Source organism: Phoxinus phoxinus, assembly GCF_949152265.1.
Source record: "Phoxinus phoxinus genome assembly, chromosome: 9".
Classification (NCBI taxonomy): Eukaryota; Metazoa; Chordata; class Actinopteri; order Cypriniformes; family Leuciscidae; genus Phoxinus; species Phoxinus phoxinus.
Window position 1 is genome coordinate 7,299,416 of NC_136884.1, and position 19,225 is coordinate 7,318,640.

A 19,225-nucleotide genomic window follows, 5' to 3' on the forward strand; every position below is an offset into this window, starting at 1 on the left:
ACGTAAAGATTCCGCAGCGTGTGATTGCTCTCTTATTGACATGAGTTTTAGGGTCAATTTATTACATATGTTTTGAATGTTTATGAAGGGCTGTGCCAAGGTATCTGTCTGGTTGTAGCCTACATGAAATGTGTGATTCCAACAATCAACATGAAATGTAACTTAACATCACAAACAATTAAAAATGTATATTTTCATAATTTAAAAAAATTTGGTTCTTGAATTTATTAAATGTTTTCTTCTTCTTCTTCTTAATTTGATTCTACCATTTAGGTCATAGGCTATTTTAGCAGAAACATTATTTGACATGTGTAGTCCATGCAAACATAAAACTTTTGCTGAAAAAGAATAGAGCTTTATTGTCATTGTAATCAATGAGATTACAAAAAGTCACCATGCTCAGAAGCTCTATTCTTGATCTATATATATAAAAAAACGTTTGCTGAAAAATAACTCTTTTTATTAAAATGTATTCAAAAAGCCTTTTTGTAGCATTATCATAGTGCTTTTTTATTATATAATTAAACAATTTTATCACATTTTTACTTTAGACTCATGTTTTTTATTATTGATTATCTAAGGCAGTTTTCCCCAAACTTTTTTTCACCCCCCATAGGTCCCCTTAATCGACTCCAAATCAGAAATATGGTGGTTTCGACTAATATGAACTTTAAATCATTATTAAAGTGGATTATCAATAACTATGGGTGAAAACAAAATTGCACGTCAAAGTAGCAAATACTCTGTGCTTGTTTTATAAACATTGAGTTGTATTCTCTTAATTGGAAAGTTTAATTAATAAAAGGCTAGTTGTTTTAGTTATTTCTGTTTTATAAGCAAAATCGAAATCCTAGTCCCCCGTTTGTGAAGCTCCGCTTTAACGTGCCGAAATTACATGAAATATATTCTCTAACTTTCCAATTTAGTTAAAAAAAAAAAAAATATATATATATATATATATATATATAGGCTATATATATATATATAGAAATAATAATGTATAATATAATAATAATAATATATATTGAAGTTATTGTATAATAGTCAACGCTTTTATAATTTGAACACTGTTGGTGGGCAGTTATTAAATCTCAACATTTTTTATTTTAAATGGTTTTAGCCTGTCTAAACATCAGTGTTTCTGTTCTTCTGCCTTTTATGTTCACCTTGTTTTTTTAAGTATATGTTAAATATGCTCAGTTAAATACTAAAGTCCTTTTTATTCTTAACACGGTCCTTTCAATCTCACAAAAACCCGAGTGTACTTGATTCTCGCTTTGCTCTCTCACCGAACTCCAAGCCAACATCGCTTTGTCCAATCAGTGTTGACAACGGTCGAACCTTCTGAATATTAAGGAACCTTTCCAACCAATCACGATGTGGGAGCGCTGCACATGAGCGTGTTTAGTTGCGCGCTTTCCAACAGCAGTATATAAACTGTTTGTGTCTATTTGAGTTCGCAGTGATGGCGAAGGTGACTTCTTGGTGGTTGGATGTTTTTTTTTTTCGTACCTGCGACTTAATGGATACATGAAAGGAGACTTGTGAATTTTAAAGCACCGTTTGTGGATTACATGCGCTAGATATTAGATGTAGTGGACCGGTATGAGTCGTCTTTGTCCTAACGTTCAGTTTGGGATTTGTTAAATGAAGTGGACATGGATAATACCGGTTGTGGAATACATGCAATTTACCAATTATTCATTATATGGCTCTCAGTTTGCCCTCTGTGCTCTCAGGGAAGTTGGATGTAAGTATATAAGTGCTGTGTCGTTTTTACTGTCAAATAATGTTTGAATAAAAATGTTTGAAAATTGTCTCCTTTTCCTCGGGCCTGGTTATGGCATTTCAATCCAGGCCGACAGGAGAGGAGAACCGCTTCTGATCTTTGTGTCACACTGCTCCGCATCACAGGTGGTTGGGCATCACATCTGTAGGAGTGCCCGAGAAGTTGGGTTGCGCGCATTTGCCCCTGTCGCACAAGCAGAAGGAGCTGTGCGCGCGCAAACCGCACCTTCTACCGAGCGTTAAAGAGGGCGCGCGCCTGGGCATCACCGAGTGCCAAACGCAGTTCAAACACGAACGCTGGAACTGCTCGACCCGACGGGACCCCAACGTCTTCGGCTACGAGCTCACCAGTGGTATGCATGCAATGTCACATTGAAATAGTTTTAATTTGAATGGCCATTAACTTTTTTTTTTTTACTTTGCAGTTAACTATTAATGAAAGTGAATAATACAAAGTTTGACCAGCACATCTAAAAAATCTCGATAAAATAGCCCGACTAAAACTTCGGGGGACGGAGAGGATTTTTTTTTTTTACATTTAAAAAAAAAGTGGGAATGAAAATTTATATTAAAAACATTCATAAAAAATCATTACATCGATATAATGATACATTGAAAAAGGTAGAAATATCCTCAAACTTTAAACGCTTGATGATCACTGTATTGCTAGTACATTACTTCTTTCAATATTAGTCTACAGGTTATTCACCTTCAAATGTCAATGATAAAATTATGTCTAAAGGCAGTTTTTTTTATGCACATATGTGGTTACTGAACACTTCAACAAAAAAATAATTAGTATCTTCAATTGTCATAAGAAAAACAAGTTTCTGTTAATGAGAGATTATCACTTTGTAATTGTTTAAAGCATCTGAATGTTTTTAATTGACTGTCAATCCTACTTTGACCACTTAATGATTGATTTGATATGCTGATTTATGTGTTGATCGGAGATTTTATTTAGGGAACAGCTGTGAACCCACATCTGTTTTAGGTTAACCATCTCTATACTAAATTTACTATGGTCTTCAGCTGGCCCTGAATTTAATGCATACAGGATTAGAATGATTACAATACAAAGAGTCGGCCTGACATGCTAGAACGTGTTTCTTGATTTTTGTGAATTCATATAAGATTTACCCCTAGTTTCTGTCTCAGAGCAGTTCAAATCCAAGCTCGAGTCAAGAGAAAACTGAATATCTTGCTGTATACTGTACGTCTGATTTCCTGCTGCCACAACCGGGGTTTAGACAAATCATTTTATAGGCATCTTGCTATTATGTCTACAAATATGCACTAAATTTACCATCCCAAATGCAACAGTGTTTTGTCTATTCTATTCTAATTTAATTATAATTCTATTGGAATTGTATTACTTAGACTTCTTGCTCTATGTTATAATCTCTCTTGAAAGTAATAGAAAAAGATCAGATATTTTCTAGTAATTTAACAAAATCTACTTTGCCATGTTAAAGCCAATTATAAACCAAATTTCTTCAGAAATTAGTTATGTGTTATAAATATAATTTTATGCAAGCTATTAAAAATTAGCAAGAACTGCATGCATGCTTTTATGAATAAATAATATAGGCATGAAGTGATTTTTAATAAAAACTAATAAAAATAGTCTAAAATGATAGTTATAACCTTTAAACACAATCCATCCATGAAAAGCATATCAGAGATATTTACTTTAATGTGCAACATAGTGATTTTAAAAGCCACATGTTTTCAAAAGGCTGTTAAGAATTTAGTTACACTTTATTTTAGTGTCCTTGTTACACGTGTAGTTAACTGTATATTTTGCATAATTACGTGCATCTAACCCTAAACCAAACCCTAAATGTGTAATTGCATTCTAACAAGGACACCTTAAATAAAGTGTAACCCAGAATTTTTATAGCATCATCTGTTCTCACAATAATTAATAATGATTAAAAAAAAAGTCAGCCAAACATTTTTGCTCATTTTTATAGTGTGATATCAGTGTTTCTCTGTATGAATGTAAGTAACATTCCCAGACTCCTCTGCTCTGATACTGCTGCGCTGAGACCCTTTTCACAAATGTCCTGCTGGGTGTCTTACATTCCCATATTTTCTGGTTGTTTCAACATTTGTAAGTACTTGATCGGCATCTTGCTTACAATCTCTCTTTTTTTTTTTTTAGGGACAAAGGAGACAGCATTTATCTACTCGGTAATGGCTGCCGGTCTGGTTCACGCAGTCACTCGCTCTTGCAGTGCAGGAAATATGACAGAGTGTTCGTGTGATACGAGCCTGTTGGGCAGCGGTTCGCCTACAGAGGGCTGGCACTGGGGCGGGTGCTCCGATGACATCGCCTTCGGGACTTTGTTCAGCCGCCGCTTCATCGAAAATGCGGTGAAGAACACATCAGCCCGTGGTGAGGACGCCCTGCTCACTATGAACCAGCATAACAGCGAGGTTGGGAGACAGGTGGGTGACACAGAACTAACCTTTCTAATGTGAATAATGTTGAAAGAAATGAGATGCACAACAGTGACTGCTCGCTTGTTTTTTCCCTTAATATTCTCCTTAGAGATCTCAAAAAATACTTTAATAAAGGCTTTAATAAGAAGTCATGGACTTAAACCAACCAACCCTGAGAGAAATAATAACATTCCAAACTTTATTTGTAACAAAAAAGTATATTAATTTAACAAATAGACAAAGGTACAAGACTTTGTACTTAACGTCTTTTATGAAGGCATAAACTAAAATCCAAAAGTATTGCAAATGATGTAATCAATTCACTATGCTTCGTGGGAGTGTGTGGTCATTGCTGAGCTCTTTTGCCGCAATTTCGGTTTCCATCGGGACTTCTTTGATCTCCTTTGAGATTTTTCAGTTGAAATCACACTGACTTGCAGCTCTTATATAGTTATCATCAAATGATAATCATGTTTTTCTATGGAGAAAATGGGATTTTTTTTTATTCGGAATCATGGTGGTTGCCCTTCATTGACATACTGAGAGAATTTCTTGCCTTTCCATTCACATTTTGAGTGACATATGTCAAGTTGAAGGATCAATTTGCATGTGACTTTGCTTTCCTGCTTCAAAAAGTCAGCAAAAGAACTAGCGAGCTCTCTTAGTTCAGGGCTATGTTTCCCTATATAAATGCTAATTCACTCTAATTGGAGAAAATATGAAAAGTGTGATAGTGGAGAAAATGTCCAGCCTCAGACAGCATTCTTGTAACATTCATAAAGCATTCAAGGTCTTCTTACAGCCTCGTTTATAAACGGCCTTTTATCATCTCTAAAATTCAATATTGATGGTCCAACACAAGGTTTCCTCAATCACCTCAAGGTTTTATGCAAGATGACAAACTTGCATACTCTCTTTATTTATTTTTACCATTTAAAATATGTCAGTTTTCTCCAGCAAATGAATCTTTGACTTGTTCTAACTGACAATAGAAACTATTTCAAAACAACCAAATAAGAACAGAAATAGCAATTTGTCATTCAAATGAGTTACATCTCTCCACATGTTCTTGATTATTTCTAAGACGCTGATGATTTGCACCGAATTCCACAGCCTTGACTGAAGAACTCTTGTAAGTGTTTGGAGACCCTAAACCACAGCTCTGGTTGGAAACCACCAAGGAGCGTTTAAGCGAGACAAAATTCCCCTCAAGTCAGCGAAGGGCCCCCTGTAATCCTTCACCCAATTGAATGCTCCTATTTTATGAAAGTCGTCAGCTCACAAAATACTCCTTCCACTTCTATGGTGCGGAACATGAAGGAAAGGAAGGACATAAAATCACCATCCTTAAAAATTATAGTCCTTGGAAATGTGGTTTATAGTCAACCAGGGTTAACTCTCCGGGAGATTTACATTAGTTCCGCGTTTTTGCCTGAAATCCAGGAAGTCTCAAAATAAATTGCGAAAATGTTGGAAGGCTGAAATTGAATCAGTTCACATGTCTGCATGCAAAAACAAGCTGCTCTCCTGATCTCAGTTTCTTTCTATTGTCGATCAGATATAATGCTCTCCGTATCCTATTCCTCTGCAGGCAGTGGCCAAAACAATGTTGACAGACTGCCGCTGTCATGGCGTGTCGGGTTCGTGTGCGGTAAAGACGTGTTGGCGCACGATGGCCGCGTTTGAGCGTGTGGGTGCCTACCTGAAGGAGCGCTACGAGACCAGCGTTCAGGTGGTGGAGCGGTCCAAACGTAAGGTGCGACGTAAGGACAAAGACCTACGCCACATGCCGATCGCCAAAGAGGAGTTAATATTCCTCAACAAATCGCCAAATTACTGCTTGGAGGACCGACGGTTGGGCGTGACGGGGACCAGGGGCCGCAGGTGTAACAGAACTTCAGTCGGGCCGGACGGCTGCAACCTGCTGTGCTGTGGCCGGGGCTACAACACACACGTGGTACGACACGTAGAGCGCTGCGAGTGTAAGTTCGTCTGGTGCTGCTACGTTCGGTGTCGCCGCTGTGAGACGATGAACGACATGCACACTTGCAAGTAGAGCAACTACTCGGGGAGGGATGGAAAGATCTCCTGAGACAAGACCTTGCGAGAGGAAGTGGACCTTCTTTGCGCCGCTCGGGCCTATCAGACAAGTATGTTGACAAAATATCCATGGCAACCAGCAATCCACAGCGAAAACCTGGGAGAAATGGTATAATCCCCGTTAAGTACACATGCGTAACTCTTCCCATGGGCTTCAAATGGGAATCAAGCCATTTTGTATATAATGACTGGAATATAACTGGAGCGTAAAGGGAGCTGAAATACTGAACTGCAGAGAAAAGTGTAAATAGATGAGTTTTTTGGGGGTTTATATTGACGGCAGTTAATTATGAATTATAATGGGAATTATGTAGATAATATGCCAGGATATTTTTGATATGTAGGTTCCAAATGAGAATCCCTTAACTAAATAATTCCCAAAGGATGTATTCTGCAATTTTAGCTTTATTTTCTGCATTTAAATATATTAAATTATGAGCAATTGACATATGCGATTACAATTACACCTCTTTTTTGAGTTTGAAAAACTCTTTAGAGGCCATGAACATTCTTTTTGCTTGTGACTGTTGATGTTTTTCCGTCTGCTCCTTCCATCCTAAACAAATAAACTCTAATAATTCCCGAAAGTGTAGAGAACGGGGGTGTTCTGCATTTGCAGCTTTATCAATTTACAATTTAAATGAATATTCCAAATTACAAATCATGGTTGTTGTCTTTCTTTGTGACTGATGTTTGTGTCTCATTCGTTTCCTCTTAATCCCGCACACACATCTCTGAAAAAGTAGTGCTTTGCTAGAAGTAACAGAGTTGTGCCAAATACCATGGTTGCATTCTCTTAAAAGGCTCTTAAATGCTAATGCAAATGGCCCTTTTATGTAGCCACATTCCAAGCAACGGGACGGTGACAATTTACGGCAGCACACGCAGAACATATCAGAGATCTTCTGTCCAGTGACAGAAGGAAACATTCCTGCGAGTTCTTGCACATGCTGGCAAATCTATTAAAGTCGGTGGAAAATCTCGCTCACGTTGCATTTCGTGATTTCACTCTGAATGCCTTCTTGTTCATTCTCATGTGGTTGCATTTACAGCTGAGTGGAAGTTGCATCAAGCTTTCTTACAAACTTTTATTTTTTCTGTGTAAAATCACTTAAGACTATTCTCTACAGTGACTCTCTCAACCCACTTCCATCCAATAAATGAATCCCTTTTGGAAATGTTGCCTTTTCACACACTGTTTTAACATAGTATGTTCCCCATAGAACATATTTCTTGATATCTGTAAAAATCTCTTCACTCTTTTTTCCAAGAAAAAACACGTTTTTCTTTGTAAGTTCTAGTTACGAATCTTGTCATAATTTCGGCTAATTCTTCGCTTTGTGGGCAACACGTTGACCAATCACAGACAGCATCTTGTAAGCCGAATCAAATCCATTGAAATCTTGCATTAATCACTGCAACTCTCCAGGTACGTTTTCAGGAGCAGCGCTGAGACCTTCAGCCCTGGAAACTTGGTGGCAACCCATTCTGGAAAGAGACATCATGCAGGCGAAAGGAGTCCACGTGTACGCATCTGTTCTCTCTGACGTAGCCAACATCTCACTCAGGTGGCTGCCAGACTTTCGGTGCCTTCTTTCACCTCTCTCATTCTTTTTAGTATGTGTTTAATGGTTAAATCATGATTTGTCAAATTAAACCTGCTGTTCTTCAATATTGCCTTTTCAGGTTTTGTTCCGCCATTGCTAATGAGCTGAAGCTGTTTCTTAATGTTCTGGAAGTGTAGTTTGGTGAGGAAAAAGCAGCTCCACAACTGTTAAAACAAAGACAAATATTTCTGCAGATGAAATTCAGTAATAATCAGTCATTGACGAATATCAGTACTTTTATATAATTATTCAGCCTTTTTTTACTGTTTGCTGAGTCCCAGAGGTTTTTGAGGCATGTCCATGCAATATTTTACATTTCTTTAATGTAAGATGAATATAATTTTTTTTTCTCCAAAAAATAAAAAAAATTCTGTGCGTGCTGTTGAGTAGAGACTGAAAGCAACACAGTGGGTGGTGTGACCACATGCACACACGCACAATATGTTTTGGATGTAAGTTTGATCCACGCTGCCCTGTGGAGACCGGGGTCATTGCTCTCTTCCTGATCATCGTTCATCTTTTGTCTCATATGTGAATGATCAGTTATGTCCATCCAAGCATAGCATTACATCCGAAGCCAAGAGTCATGCTTTTTCCACTGGCCCATTCCTGCACGCTCTATGGGTGGTGCCATGCTCTATACGCCTTCCCAGAAGTCTGTAGGGGCTCGTGGCTGTGTCTGGTTGTGTTGGTTAAGGCCTGAGGGGTTTTGGATTGGCGGCACCGTTTTCCTGCCAATAACTGTTGCTTAAATGTTGAAAATTCCCACAACAACTGCTGTAGTCAATGTTAAGATTCTACACACGTCCTTTAGTACTTGCTCTGCCTTAATTCATTCTGTATGTTTTATTTTTCTTTGTTTCTTACTACCGGTATATCTCACCATTCTGCTACGAAGTGATTGTTTAAAACAATTCATCAGTCGTTCTGATCATATATGAAATGGGTTAACTTTTCTTGTCTTATATAGCCTACGTATGGGGGGAATATGAACAGAATGGATCTATCCATCAGTGACATGATGGTATCTGCCTCCATCTGGTGGATCACATAGTCTTGCCAGAGAAGACCACAAGAGGGAGATGAAGATCATTATTTTTTAGCACCCACACTCTTGGTTAACTTTTGGTTATAATCAAATTCATTTAAGTTTGTGTTGGATTTTTTCAGAATACTGTCTAGGCAAAAAGTTAATGAAAACATGCAAAACACACGTAAAACAGTTATATAAAACTCTTTTGCATTATTTTACAAATGATGTAAAGGAGGTACACATGACGTTATTAGCACACATGACGTTGCATTCAAATTCATGTATAAATGTAGCCTTTTACATTTGCTTATATTTTTTGAAAGGAGGTAATTTAGTAGCAGGCGATTCACAGTATCATCTCACGCAGATGGTGCTTGTGTTTTTCCAACATCATTTACAAACTGCATAAGATGGTGCCTCCTGGGTATTTTAATTTTCCAAAATATTCTCAGACAACGGACTTCAAGTGCTCATGCGGTTCGCACATCTGGCTTCTGAAGTTGAGTGAAAAAAGAGAAAGTCGCAATTTACAGAATATGCCTATTTATACCACGGGCGCTGTTGAATCAATGCTTGAATATGATTGGTGGTCGGTGGACAAACGTTTTCAGGGTTGCAATTAGCTATAACAAATATATTACACGTTCAAAATTTATGCTTTAACATAGTAAAAATTATGTTCATATAGGCCTAGGCCTACTAAGAAACATGTTCAAAATTGTTTCCTTAACACGGCCAGAACGTGCGTGGCTATACTCTTTCTAAAGAAACTCGTTCAAAATTGATTGCCGCCTTTGACACAACCAGAGACACATAGATATCACGCGTTCTGTTTAAAGACCCCGTTCAAGTCAAGTGGTCACCTTTAACTTTAGCGCTTTATACAATACAGATTGTTTCAAACGTTCGCGTTCCATATTCGGAGTTATTGTCCCCATCCTCGAAAGAGCTAATTTTGCCACTAAAAACAACACAAGGAATTTGTGTTGAACAACAACAAAATGGAGATCAGAAGGTCCCTACGCGTTTGTATGGTAAAGTATCATATCTCTTAAAACCCAAATTTAGCTTTCTAATAAACCTGGCATTGTGCACGAGCTCTCACTATTATTATTGGCTCGTTGGCAAATTTGTCCCTCAACAGTAAGAAACTGACGTATACTTCTTATGGCTAGTAGGCCTGGCCTGCCATATTGTATAGCACATTGTGTTCTTGTGGTTGGGGTGTCAATTACAGTTTAAATATGGGATAAAACCCTGTTAGATTTTTTACAGCTGGTTGGGAGTCAGTCCATTTAGGGTAGTTTCCAGAGGACCATTTTAAATATATTTTGGATGGTAGGCTTCAAGAGACAATTGAGTGTGTGGTCATGAAGGTTGTAATTTGTTTTCATAAGCAGTTAAAAAACCAACAAGCAAAACATGAATAAGTTGAAAAGCATTAAATGCACATCATGATTATAAAACATACTAACCTCCCTATATCCAAATATATGCAGTGCACACACATGTAATTCCTATAAACCTTCTGGAACTATGGAAGGAAAGTCATGATGCAGCAATACATACAGGAAGCGTGTGTGTGTGACAGGGTATCTTCACCTGACCACTTGGCTTATTTATGAGTGAGGACATCCTGTGATTCTTCTGCCTTCAGCTTTATTTGTTCAGTTCATATAAACACATGTTTTTCAATGCTTCTGGAAATCGACCAGTTTCTTCCCAGCCTTCTACTGCGTCAACTGGAATTCCGTAAACTATTCAGCAAAAAGTTGTCATTTTGTATTCAGAATCGTAAATGCGTTGCACCAATGCCAAAATCATGGTGTTTCTCTCTTTTTGATGAGACCAATATTTAATCCTGCAAAAATCATGTTCTTAATCAGCATGTTTTTTTCTGGGATTTTCAGATTTTCCAGTCAAAATACGTAGACATTTTCAAATTAGATTAATTTACTTCAAAGTCGACTCATAAATGTGTATTTCTTGAACTATTTTTATTTTTATACCCCTATTAGTTTTCTCTCTCTCTCTCTCTCTCTCTCTCTCTCTCTCTCTCTCTCTCTCTCTCTCTCTCTCTCTCTCTCTCTCTCTCTCTCTCTCTCTCTAAATTTTAATCTTTAGCCTCACTAAATTTAGCTAGATTATGTTAGAAAAACAATATTCTTAAAACAAGAAAATAAAATATTTACAGTACGACAAACATTAAACCATTCAAAATAAACTTAAGTATATATTAAGACCAACAGATTAATATTTTAGAGGGGAAAACATGAAAAAAAAAATCCTCAAAGAACTGCATAAATAGGCCATTGATGCGGATGCTTTGTAACCTAGAAATGAAGAGACTGTGAAGGTTAAGAATGAGTACATAATTGTTCTGAAAATATTTTTTTAATATGATTTTCTCTTTTTTTATTCTTCATCTGCAGTGCACTTGTCATCTCAACACAACATAATTTAAAATATTTCTCTGTTTAATGTCTTTCTCTGGTCTACATGTTAATGAAAGAGTGAAGGATTTAAGTGTAACGTGAAATTGATTTAGGTATGTGTCCGAATTTTTAGGGGAAGGTTTTGCCCTCTTGACTCTCGTGTTGCTGTGGTACAGGAAAGAGAGAGGGAGGGATTGTTGAAAAGGCAGAAGGCCAGCATGTGTGGCCACAGTCTGGGGAAGGACCTCAGAGAGCCAGAAAGAAAGGGTGAGTGAGACAGAAATAGAAAGTATTATTACCATGAAGTTCATCTTAAACTCAATCTGTGGAGGTCTGATCCTGCTGCTGGGGTCTGAGATGCTCTGGGTGGCTGGTGCAACATCACAGGTGAGAGTCACACACATACTCGCGCATCATGCGTATAATATGTGATTGCTTATAAAAATCTTTTTTAACAAATATTTTCGAAAATAAAGTATTTTGAAGAGGAAAAATAATTAGTTTGTTTTAGACTACTTTCTGTTGGACAATTTGTACTTATGCTTTCCAGGGTTAATCAGTAGAAATCTGTCTCATTTGGAAATTTCCTGTTTACATATAGATACCACTCAGTCTACAAGCTGGCAGAACAACATAAACATGCAGTTTGCTTTGATATTAATGTCCATATCCGTTTCCAGGGATACATTCTCTATATTTAGTACGAGAATGTTTACATTTCTGTGGCTGCAGTTGAAAAATGTAGTACATGTATTGCTTTAAGATGCATTAACTATATAAGCAAATCTTCAGTTAGAAATTCCCTGATTTGACATGTATCGTTTGAGATGTCCCGTGGAATGCTGGGTAAAAAAATCCTGAGAATGTCATTGGCCAGCTGTAAAGTCATGAACGAATCAGGTAAATCTCCTTGGAAAATCAGTGACAGGTGTTAAGATCCAGCGTGTTTGCCAGCTTTACTGTTTAAAAAAACACACACATGATATACCATATGAAAGAGAATAATTGCCTTTCTGTAAGAGTCGGCACTAAACACTCTTTTTTTGTGTGAAAACTAATATGCTACGGATGTGTGTTTGTGTGTGTGATTGTGTTGGTATCTGTGGTCAGAACCGTTGTGATAAGAACATCCAGGTGGCGACTAAATCGACCTGTCATTCCTGCTCGATAACGCTTTTGGTGAAATGTCCCAGTGGCTACACCAAGAAACCACCAGGGAAAAGCACAAAAGACTGCAGGTACGGTATATATGTTTCAATCATGACAACTCATTGAGTGAGTTATTTAACCTGCATTTATTGGCGCAGGGAATGGAATGTTCATATGCGTGATTTTGGCGGAAGAGATCTGCTGAGCAAATCCAAGAATTTGTTCAGCTTATTTAAAATAACATACATAGGTCATGCTGCTAAAATATTAATTTAAACCCCCATGTGGCAGATTTTTATGGAAACGGAAGTGGCGATAGTCTTTTCTTCCCTATTATAACGTGTATCTGAGTTAAACAGCTTCTCGGAGTAAAAAATGTAGGGCGGGTCTTGATTTTGTCCTTTGGGAATTGATTGGATCGTTGGATCGTAAAGGAGTAAAAAGTCTTTAAATTATCCAAAAAATTTAAATTGAAATTTTTTAAATGTAGTTAATTTGTGATTTTAAAGATTTTTAATGTACTGTAAGTCTCTTATGCTTACCGAAGCTGAATTTTTTAAAATAAGAAATATAGTAAAAAAGGGTAATATTGTGAAATATTATTATCATTTTAATATAGCCTATTAAAAAAAATTTGCCATCAAAAATCCAGAAAAATAATATTCTGCAATTTGTTTAAAATCTCTTTGAATTATCCTAAATTAAATACCATACTTTGATATCAGACCAAAAAAAAAACAGCTTTCATGACAAGGTGAGGTGTTTCGCTTGTGCATAAACAAAGGGTTATGCTATATAGCATGAATACAAAGGCAATAATTACATAATAATCTCTCTATTTGTGTCTAGGTATGAAATCACACCTAGTTTGTCTGTGGCGGGCTGTTCGTATGAGTGCTACAAAGACACGGTGGAACCCCAGTGCTGTCCAGGTTACTGGGGCAATGACTGCATTGGTGAGTTTCAGGTCATTGAAGAGGAATTCTGTTTTGTGTAGAATTGTGTTTGAATTCTGTTCCATAGAAGACCTATGACGTCAATAACCTCTTAAACCAGATAAGTATGGCCCAAAAGTGATTGTTGTGTTCTTATCTGATTATCTAACACATTTTAAATGGCATTTGTCATTTCCGTCATTCTGTGAGGGAAGATGCACTGAGGGAATATTTTGAACGGAAGAGTTAGACAGGAACTATCTTTATGTGACCGCAAAATCTGCAACACAAGTAAGGGGAAGCATGGCTCCTCTTGGAGAAAGAAGTGGAAAAACATAACTTTAATATTATCATTCCTACTTCAAGAAATCCTAAAAGAATGCTAATAAATGTTTAATAAATTGTTTTTTATGACGATTCATCAAAATTCTGTCATAAAACAATCCCAATGTGTTGTAATGAGATCAAATTACCATTAAAAGAAACCATCCTCTAAAAATAAAATATGATCCTAGTGGATTAACTGAACTTCCAGAAGAAATAAACTAGAGAGTAGGAATTTTAGTTTATCCAGCAGGATCTTATGTGACTCTTTAAGAATTCTTATTTGATCCCAATAAGACCCTTTAGGACTGCTTCCAAATAATGATAGGAATTCTGTTAGCATTATTTTGGGGAATTTTTGACTAGGGATATAAATCCTATATGCATGAATGTGACTTTCCACAGTTGTTGATATTTTGGAGGCACACTTTATCCATTTTTAACATTTTATGTGGTTATGAGACCATGACGGTCTTGTTTCTCACAGTTGTTTTTCCTGTGGGAGCTTTACAGTCAATAAGTATAAACTGACATGTGACATATTATTGTGTGTCTTGTCACACACTATGAGAGGAAGTTTTGAGCCGCTGTGGAACAAGGGATTTGTGTACTTCCTTCCCTCTGAGAGGGATATGGCAGATCTGTGCCTCCGTACCACTGGAATGTGCTGACCAACAAGCTGTGGAGGTCTCATTTCCAGTATTTCCTCTGCCTGTCAGCACTCACACAGATCCCACAATGAGTTCGCTGAGTCAAGCACTTAAGTTAACATGCGTTGTCTTGGTTTCTTTGGTCTCTTATCAGCAGAACTTCCTGCATTGTTCTTTGAGAGTTAAATGATTTGACCTTTGCGTCTACGAGACGGGTCAGCATTATGAAAGCTTGGTGAAGCATTATGAGAGGAAATGCATTTTTCCCTGTATCTGATTTCATATTTGTGACCCTAGACCACAAAACCAGTCATAAGTCGCACAGGTATATTTGTGCCAATAGCCAACAATACATTGTATGGGTCAAAATTATAGATTTTTTTAATGTCCAAAATCATTAGGATATTAAGTAAAGATCCTGTTCCATAAATTTCCTATCGTAAATATATAAAACATTTTTTGTGACTCAATGCAGCACAATCGTGAACATAAATGGACGACTTTAAGGGCGATTTTCTCAATGTTTAGATTATTTTGCACCCTCAGATTCCAGATTTTCAATAGTCGTATCTCGGCCAAATATTGTCCTATCCTAACAAACAATACATCAATTGAAAGCTTATGTATTCAGCTTTCAGATGATGTATAAATCTCAATTAAAAAAAAATTAGCCATAAGACTGTTTTTTTTTTGTCCAGGGTCACATTTAACAAAAGAACCAGATTTATCTGAATGGCAGAAAGCAAAATTATTCTGTAGATTTATACTGAACCTGTTTATTTGAAGATTGGTACTTAGATCTACCAACACAATCTCATGGTTCACCATTGGTAGCTAATTCCTATGAATTTGTACGAGCTCATTTCCTTTTTTGTTCGATCTGCTACTCCCCAGTGGTTTACGGGTGAGTTTTGGGGAGGACCTTCATGCTTATTCTTTGCTAAAAATCATGCATTTTCGTACGATTCACATTGTGTGAATTCATACAAAATCACCACCTTGTAAAATAGTTACGTTTTCCCGTGAGATTGCATTGGATCCACCCACAATTCCTCAGAATTTCTGCTAACAAATAGTACCTTATTGTAAAGTGTTACCAATTTTCTTCAGAGTAAGTACAGACCAATTTTTCTGCAAAGTTAGTGCAGAAAATGTAAAGAATGTGCTGAAAGCTCACGAGGAACTGTCTGCATATGCTGCTAGTGTGATTTTCTATTTCTGTTGACACGTCTGTGCATGGTGTGTCAATGTGTGCGATTTGCCCGGGAAGGATCTGATCCGATGAAGGGGTTTTGTCACATCACACTAAGTGGTCAAACTTACAATGGCGGGAAGGAAAAGAAGAGTGAGGGTCAGTGGAGGAGACGAGGGGCTGTTTGAAGAACAGAGGAACTCTGCTAACTCATATCCTCTTGTAGAGACCCTACCACCCCAAACCCACTGACCCCAGATCAGTCCTAGAAAACAGAATGATCTCAAATCTGCCTCACTCAAACTGAACACAGAACAGTCATGGCAAACATTTGCCCTCAAATCAGGTTCACGCAAACTCGCTGATCTCAAATCAGCCTCAACAAAGCTCAAAACTAAGATGAACTACATTAGATAAATGCTACTTCTACAGCAATCTTAGTTAATGTTAAGTTCTTCATTTACTAATACATTTTTTAAATCAAAAGTTGTATGTTAACATTAACTAATGCACTGTGAACTATAAATGAAGAATTGTTTACAATAACTACTGTTAACAAATGAGAAAAGTGTTGCCATTTTTTTCCCATTATTCCCCTGGGAATCAAATTCATGATCTATGAGTTGTTAATGCCATGCTCAACTGGTAAATGTGTGATTGACATCTCCAAATTGGCCATTTTATCGGATTGAAACAGAAGTTTAAAGAGATATCTTCACTTTAAACGTCATGAAATCTAATACTTTATTCTTTCAATAGAGTGTCCAGGATCAGCGGTGAACCCATGCAGCAATAATGGAGTCTGCTCTGATGGTATAGGGGGCAATGGGACATGCACGTGTGCAGTAAGCTTAATTTCCTTTTTTTGCTCTGTCTGAATCAAGCACATAGTTATCGAGCACCCATTGAGACTTTTGGGGTGTTTTTGCAGCCAGGGTTTAAAGGAACAGCTTGCGAAGAGTGTAAAGAGAACTTATATGGAGCCACATGCAACAATGGTAAGAAGCCCCGCCCCCTTTTATTCTGTATTCTGATTTGGGTTTTTTATGGTGTTGATACCATGCTCTGACTGCCTCATGTGCTGTTCAGTGTGTAGCTGCAAGAATGGCATATGTGACGGTGGCATGAAAGGCACAGGAGGGTGCACATGTCTGTCTGGGTACACTGGCATAGACTGCGACCGAGGTAAGGCCTTGGATTATTATTCTGGGTGTATACAATACATGTGACATTGGATATTAAAGCAGCATTAAAGTGAATGTTTTCTTTCTCTCTTCAGAGCTCCCAGCATGTGCTGCTTTGCGGTGTGGGGCAGATTCTCGTTGTTTTGAGGACATGTCCTCAGGGAAGCTTATGTGCAGATGCAAACCTGGTTATCAAGGTGATGGAGTCCAATGTACATGTAAGTACTGCACATGCAAACAAAGGTTTGTAAAGCTAAGCTTGATTGATGACATTTCAGCAATAGTTATGTTATCTATATGAGATATATATTTTTTAAGATTTGTATAATGTTTTCGAAAGTCTCTTATGCTTACCGAGGTTGCATTTATTTGATAAAAAATAAAGTTAAACAGTGACATTGTGAAATACTATTAAAAATAACTTTTCTATTTTAATATATTTCTAAATGTAATTTATTCTTGTGATGGCAAAGCTGAATTTTCAGCATCATTACTCCAGTCTTTAGTGTAACATGATCTTTCAGAAATCATTGTAATGCTGATTTGGTGCTCAAGAAACGTTTCTTATTATTATCGATAGTTGTGCTGCATAATATTTTTGTGGAAATCATGATGCATTTTTTCAGTGGTGTTTTGATGAAAAGAGTGTTAAAAAGAACAGGATTAATTTAAAATAGAAGTTATTTGTAATTATTTAAAAGTCTTCTCTCCACACACACACACACACACACACACACACACACACACACACACACACACACACACACACACACACACACACACACACACACACACACACTGTATTGGTAACAGATTACTAAATGCAACAAAACTCTAAAACTCTTTCTTTTGCACCAAACTCAAATATGTTGCACCAAACCGACAATAAACACTATAAACCATCTCAGTCCAGCATAGAAATGTATTCTGTACTGGTTTAATCTGTTCATATCAGCAGAGGAGGCCTTGTGATCTCACAAAAGTATTGTTTTCCTTTGTTGAATTGTCTATGCAGCAATTAACCCCTGCTTGAGAGGTGTGTGCCATGCAAGCGCAGTGTGTGCGCATACTGGGCCTAACAAGCATGTGTGCACGTGTGCAGAAGGCTACAGTGGAGACGGCCGTGTCTGCATGGCCATCGACCCCTGCCAGACTAACCTGGGCAACTGCACACCTGGTTCTACTCGCTGTGTGTATGACGGCCCTGGAAAGGTGTGTTTGTGTGTGTGTGTAAACATGTAACACACTTTGCACTTATCTGAACCGATTGCTTTGATTATGGTTTGCCCATCTTCACAATCCTGCTGTTTTCCACAGGCTCACTGTGAGTGTTTGGTGGGGTTTGAGAAGTTTGTTGAAGGGGTGGGCTGCAGCATAAAAGATATGTGCAAACCAGACTCCTGCCATAAATATGCCACCTGTGCCACAGTGGAACCAGGAACAGTCGAGTAGGTGAACATTTCCAATTGTTTTATTTTGTTCACACTCTTTCTCACATATTGAAAACCACGGCTTCAACTCCAAACATTTTAGATGCAAGTGCCTTGAAGGTTACCTTGGAAATGGAAATATATGCTTTGGGAACATACTTCAGCAGTTGCAAGACTTGAATTCAAAGCCAGGAGGGGAGTGGACGGGTCAGCTCTCCAGTGCCATCACACTGTTCAGTGAGTGACTTATTGGGTTTTCACCATTTTTTTAAAAGATATTAGGTGTGTTCGACTTCATGCAGCATTGCACAGAACAATCAGCTTCTGACTTGGAAGCGGTGCATGCCGCTTCTAAACTTTGTCCGACTTGAGATGTTACTGGGACATATGAAATCAAAGTATCGCAGGAGCAAATGAAGAGCAGTTAGCTGGCTCAGTCATCTTCAGAGTAGCTGCACGAGCTCCGATGACAACACCGCTGTTTCACGATTGGCTGGAATCAGTCAATCACCAATGAGAACGCTGACGTGCGTTTCATGTTTATTCTGAAACTGTTAACAGTAAAAACTCATTTCATGTAATCCGAATGTTATATTGTGTCATGGTTATCAAAACAAAACTGACAAAAAATATATACCCCATTTTATTGGTATTTAAATAATATAGGCTTATTAACTTTTATTATTTTTATATATATCTTTGGGCATTTAAGAAACACTGCATGAATGCCATTGCATTAGATAATAAAATATGAATCAAAATGGGATTAATTTGAAAGACAGACAGCACAAATACACTGTTTAAGCGTCTAATCCACTTAACTTGGGATAAAGTATGCAAACACTGCATGAGTTTTCAACTCCTCCCCAGGCTGCAAGTGACAAATCTCGCAGAATCAGATCGGTTAAATCCAATCGAAGTCGAACACACCTAGAGTATCAACATTACCT

At 37.5% G+C, this 19,225-nt stretch overlaps 2 protein-coding genes across 2 annotated transcripts in view; both read left to right on the forward strand.

Annotated features, from left to right (window-relative positions):
* Positions 1-1,459: 1,459 nt before the first annotated feature.
* On the forward strand, positions 1,460-6,994 carry wnt16 (wingless-type MMTV integration site family, member 16). Its single transcript, XM_079623511.1, has 4 exons — positions 1,460-1,750; positions 1,915-2,141; positions 3,956-4,242; positions 5,828-6,994. Exons 1-4 carry the CDS (start codon positions 1,659-1,661, stop codon positions 6,290-6,292), a joined length of 1,071 nt encoding a protein of 356 aa, XP_079479637.1. The 5' UTR covers positions 1,460-1,658; the 3' UTR covers positions 6,293-6,994.
* Positions 6,995-11,624: 4,630 nt separating this feature from the next.
* stab2 (stabilin 2) overlaps positions 11,625-19,225 on the forward strand; it is a 30,790-nt gene continuing 23,189 nt past the window's right edge. Inside the window, exons 1-10 of the mRNA XM_079624423.1 lie at positions 11,625-11,798; positions 12,522-12,649; positions 13,410-13,516; positions 16,421-16,506; positions 16,593-16,659; positions 16,751-16,846; positions 16,941-17,063; positions 17,861-18,057; positions 18,163-18,293; positions 18,379-18,512. Coding sequence (XP_079480549.1) covers positions 11,712-11,798; positions 12,522-12,649; positions 13,410-13,516; positions 16,421-16,506; positions 16,593-16,659; positions 16,751-16,846; positions 16,941-17,063; positions 17,861-18,057; positions 18,163-18,293; positions 18,379-18,512 — 1,156 coding nt within the window. The 5' untranslated portion in view covers positions 11,625-11,711. The remainder of the gene's footprint in view (positions 11,799-12,521; positions 12,650-13,409; positions 13,517-16,420; positions 16,507-16,592; positions 16,660-16,750; positions 16,847-16,940; positions 17,064-17,860; positions 18,058-18,162; positions 18,294-18,378; positions 18,513-19,225) is intronic.

What these genes read in the sequence shown, in the direction of transcription:
- wnt16 (XM_079623511.1), top strand. Translation starts at nt 1,659, where the DNA reads ATGGATAATACCGGTTGTGGAATACATGCAATTTACCAATTATTCATT. An exon ending in TGCTCTCAGGGAAGTTGGAT is followed by an intron (nt 1,751 to 1,914) that starts GTAAGTATATAA and finishes TCCGCATCACAG; the next exon opens with GTGGTTGGGCATCACATCTG. An exon ending in CGGCTACGAGCTCACCAGTG is followed by an intron (nt 2,142 to 3,955) that starts GTATGCATGCAA and finishes TTTTTTTTTTAG; the next exon opens with GGACAAAGGAGACAGCATTT.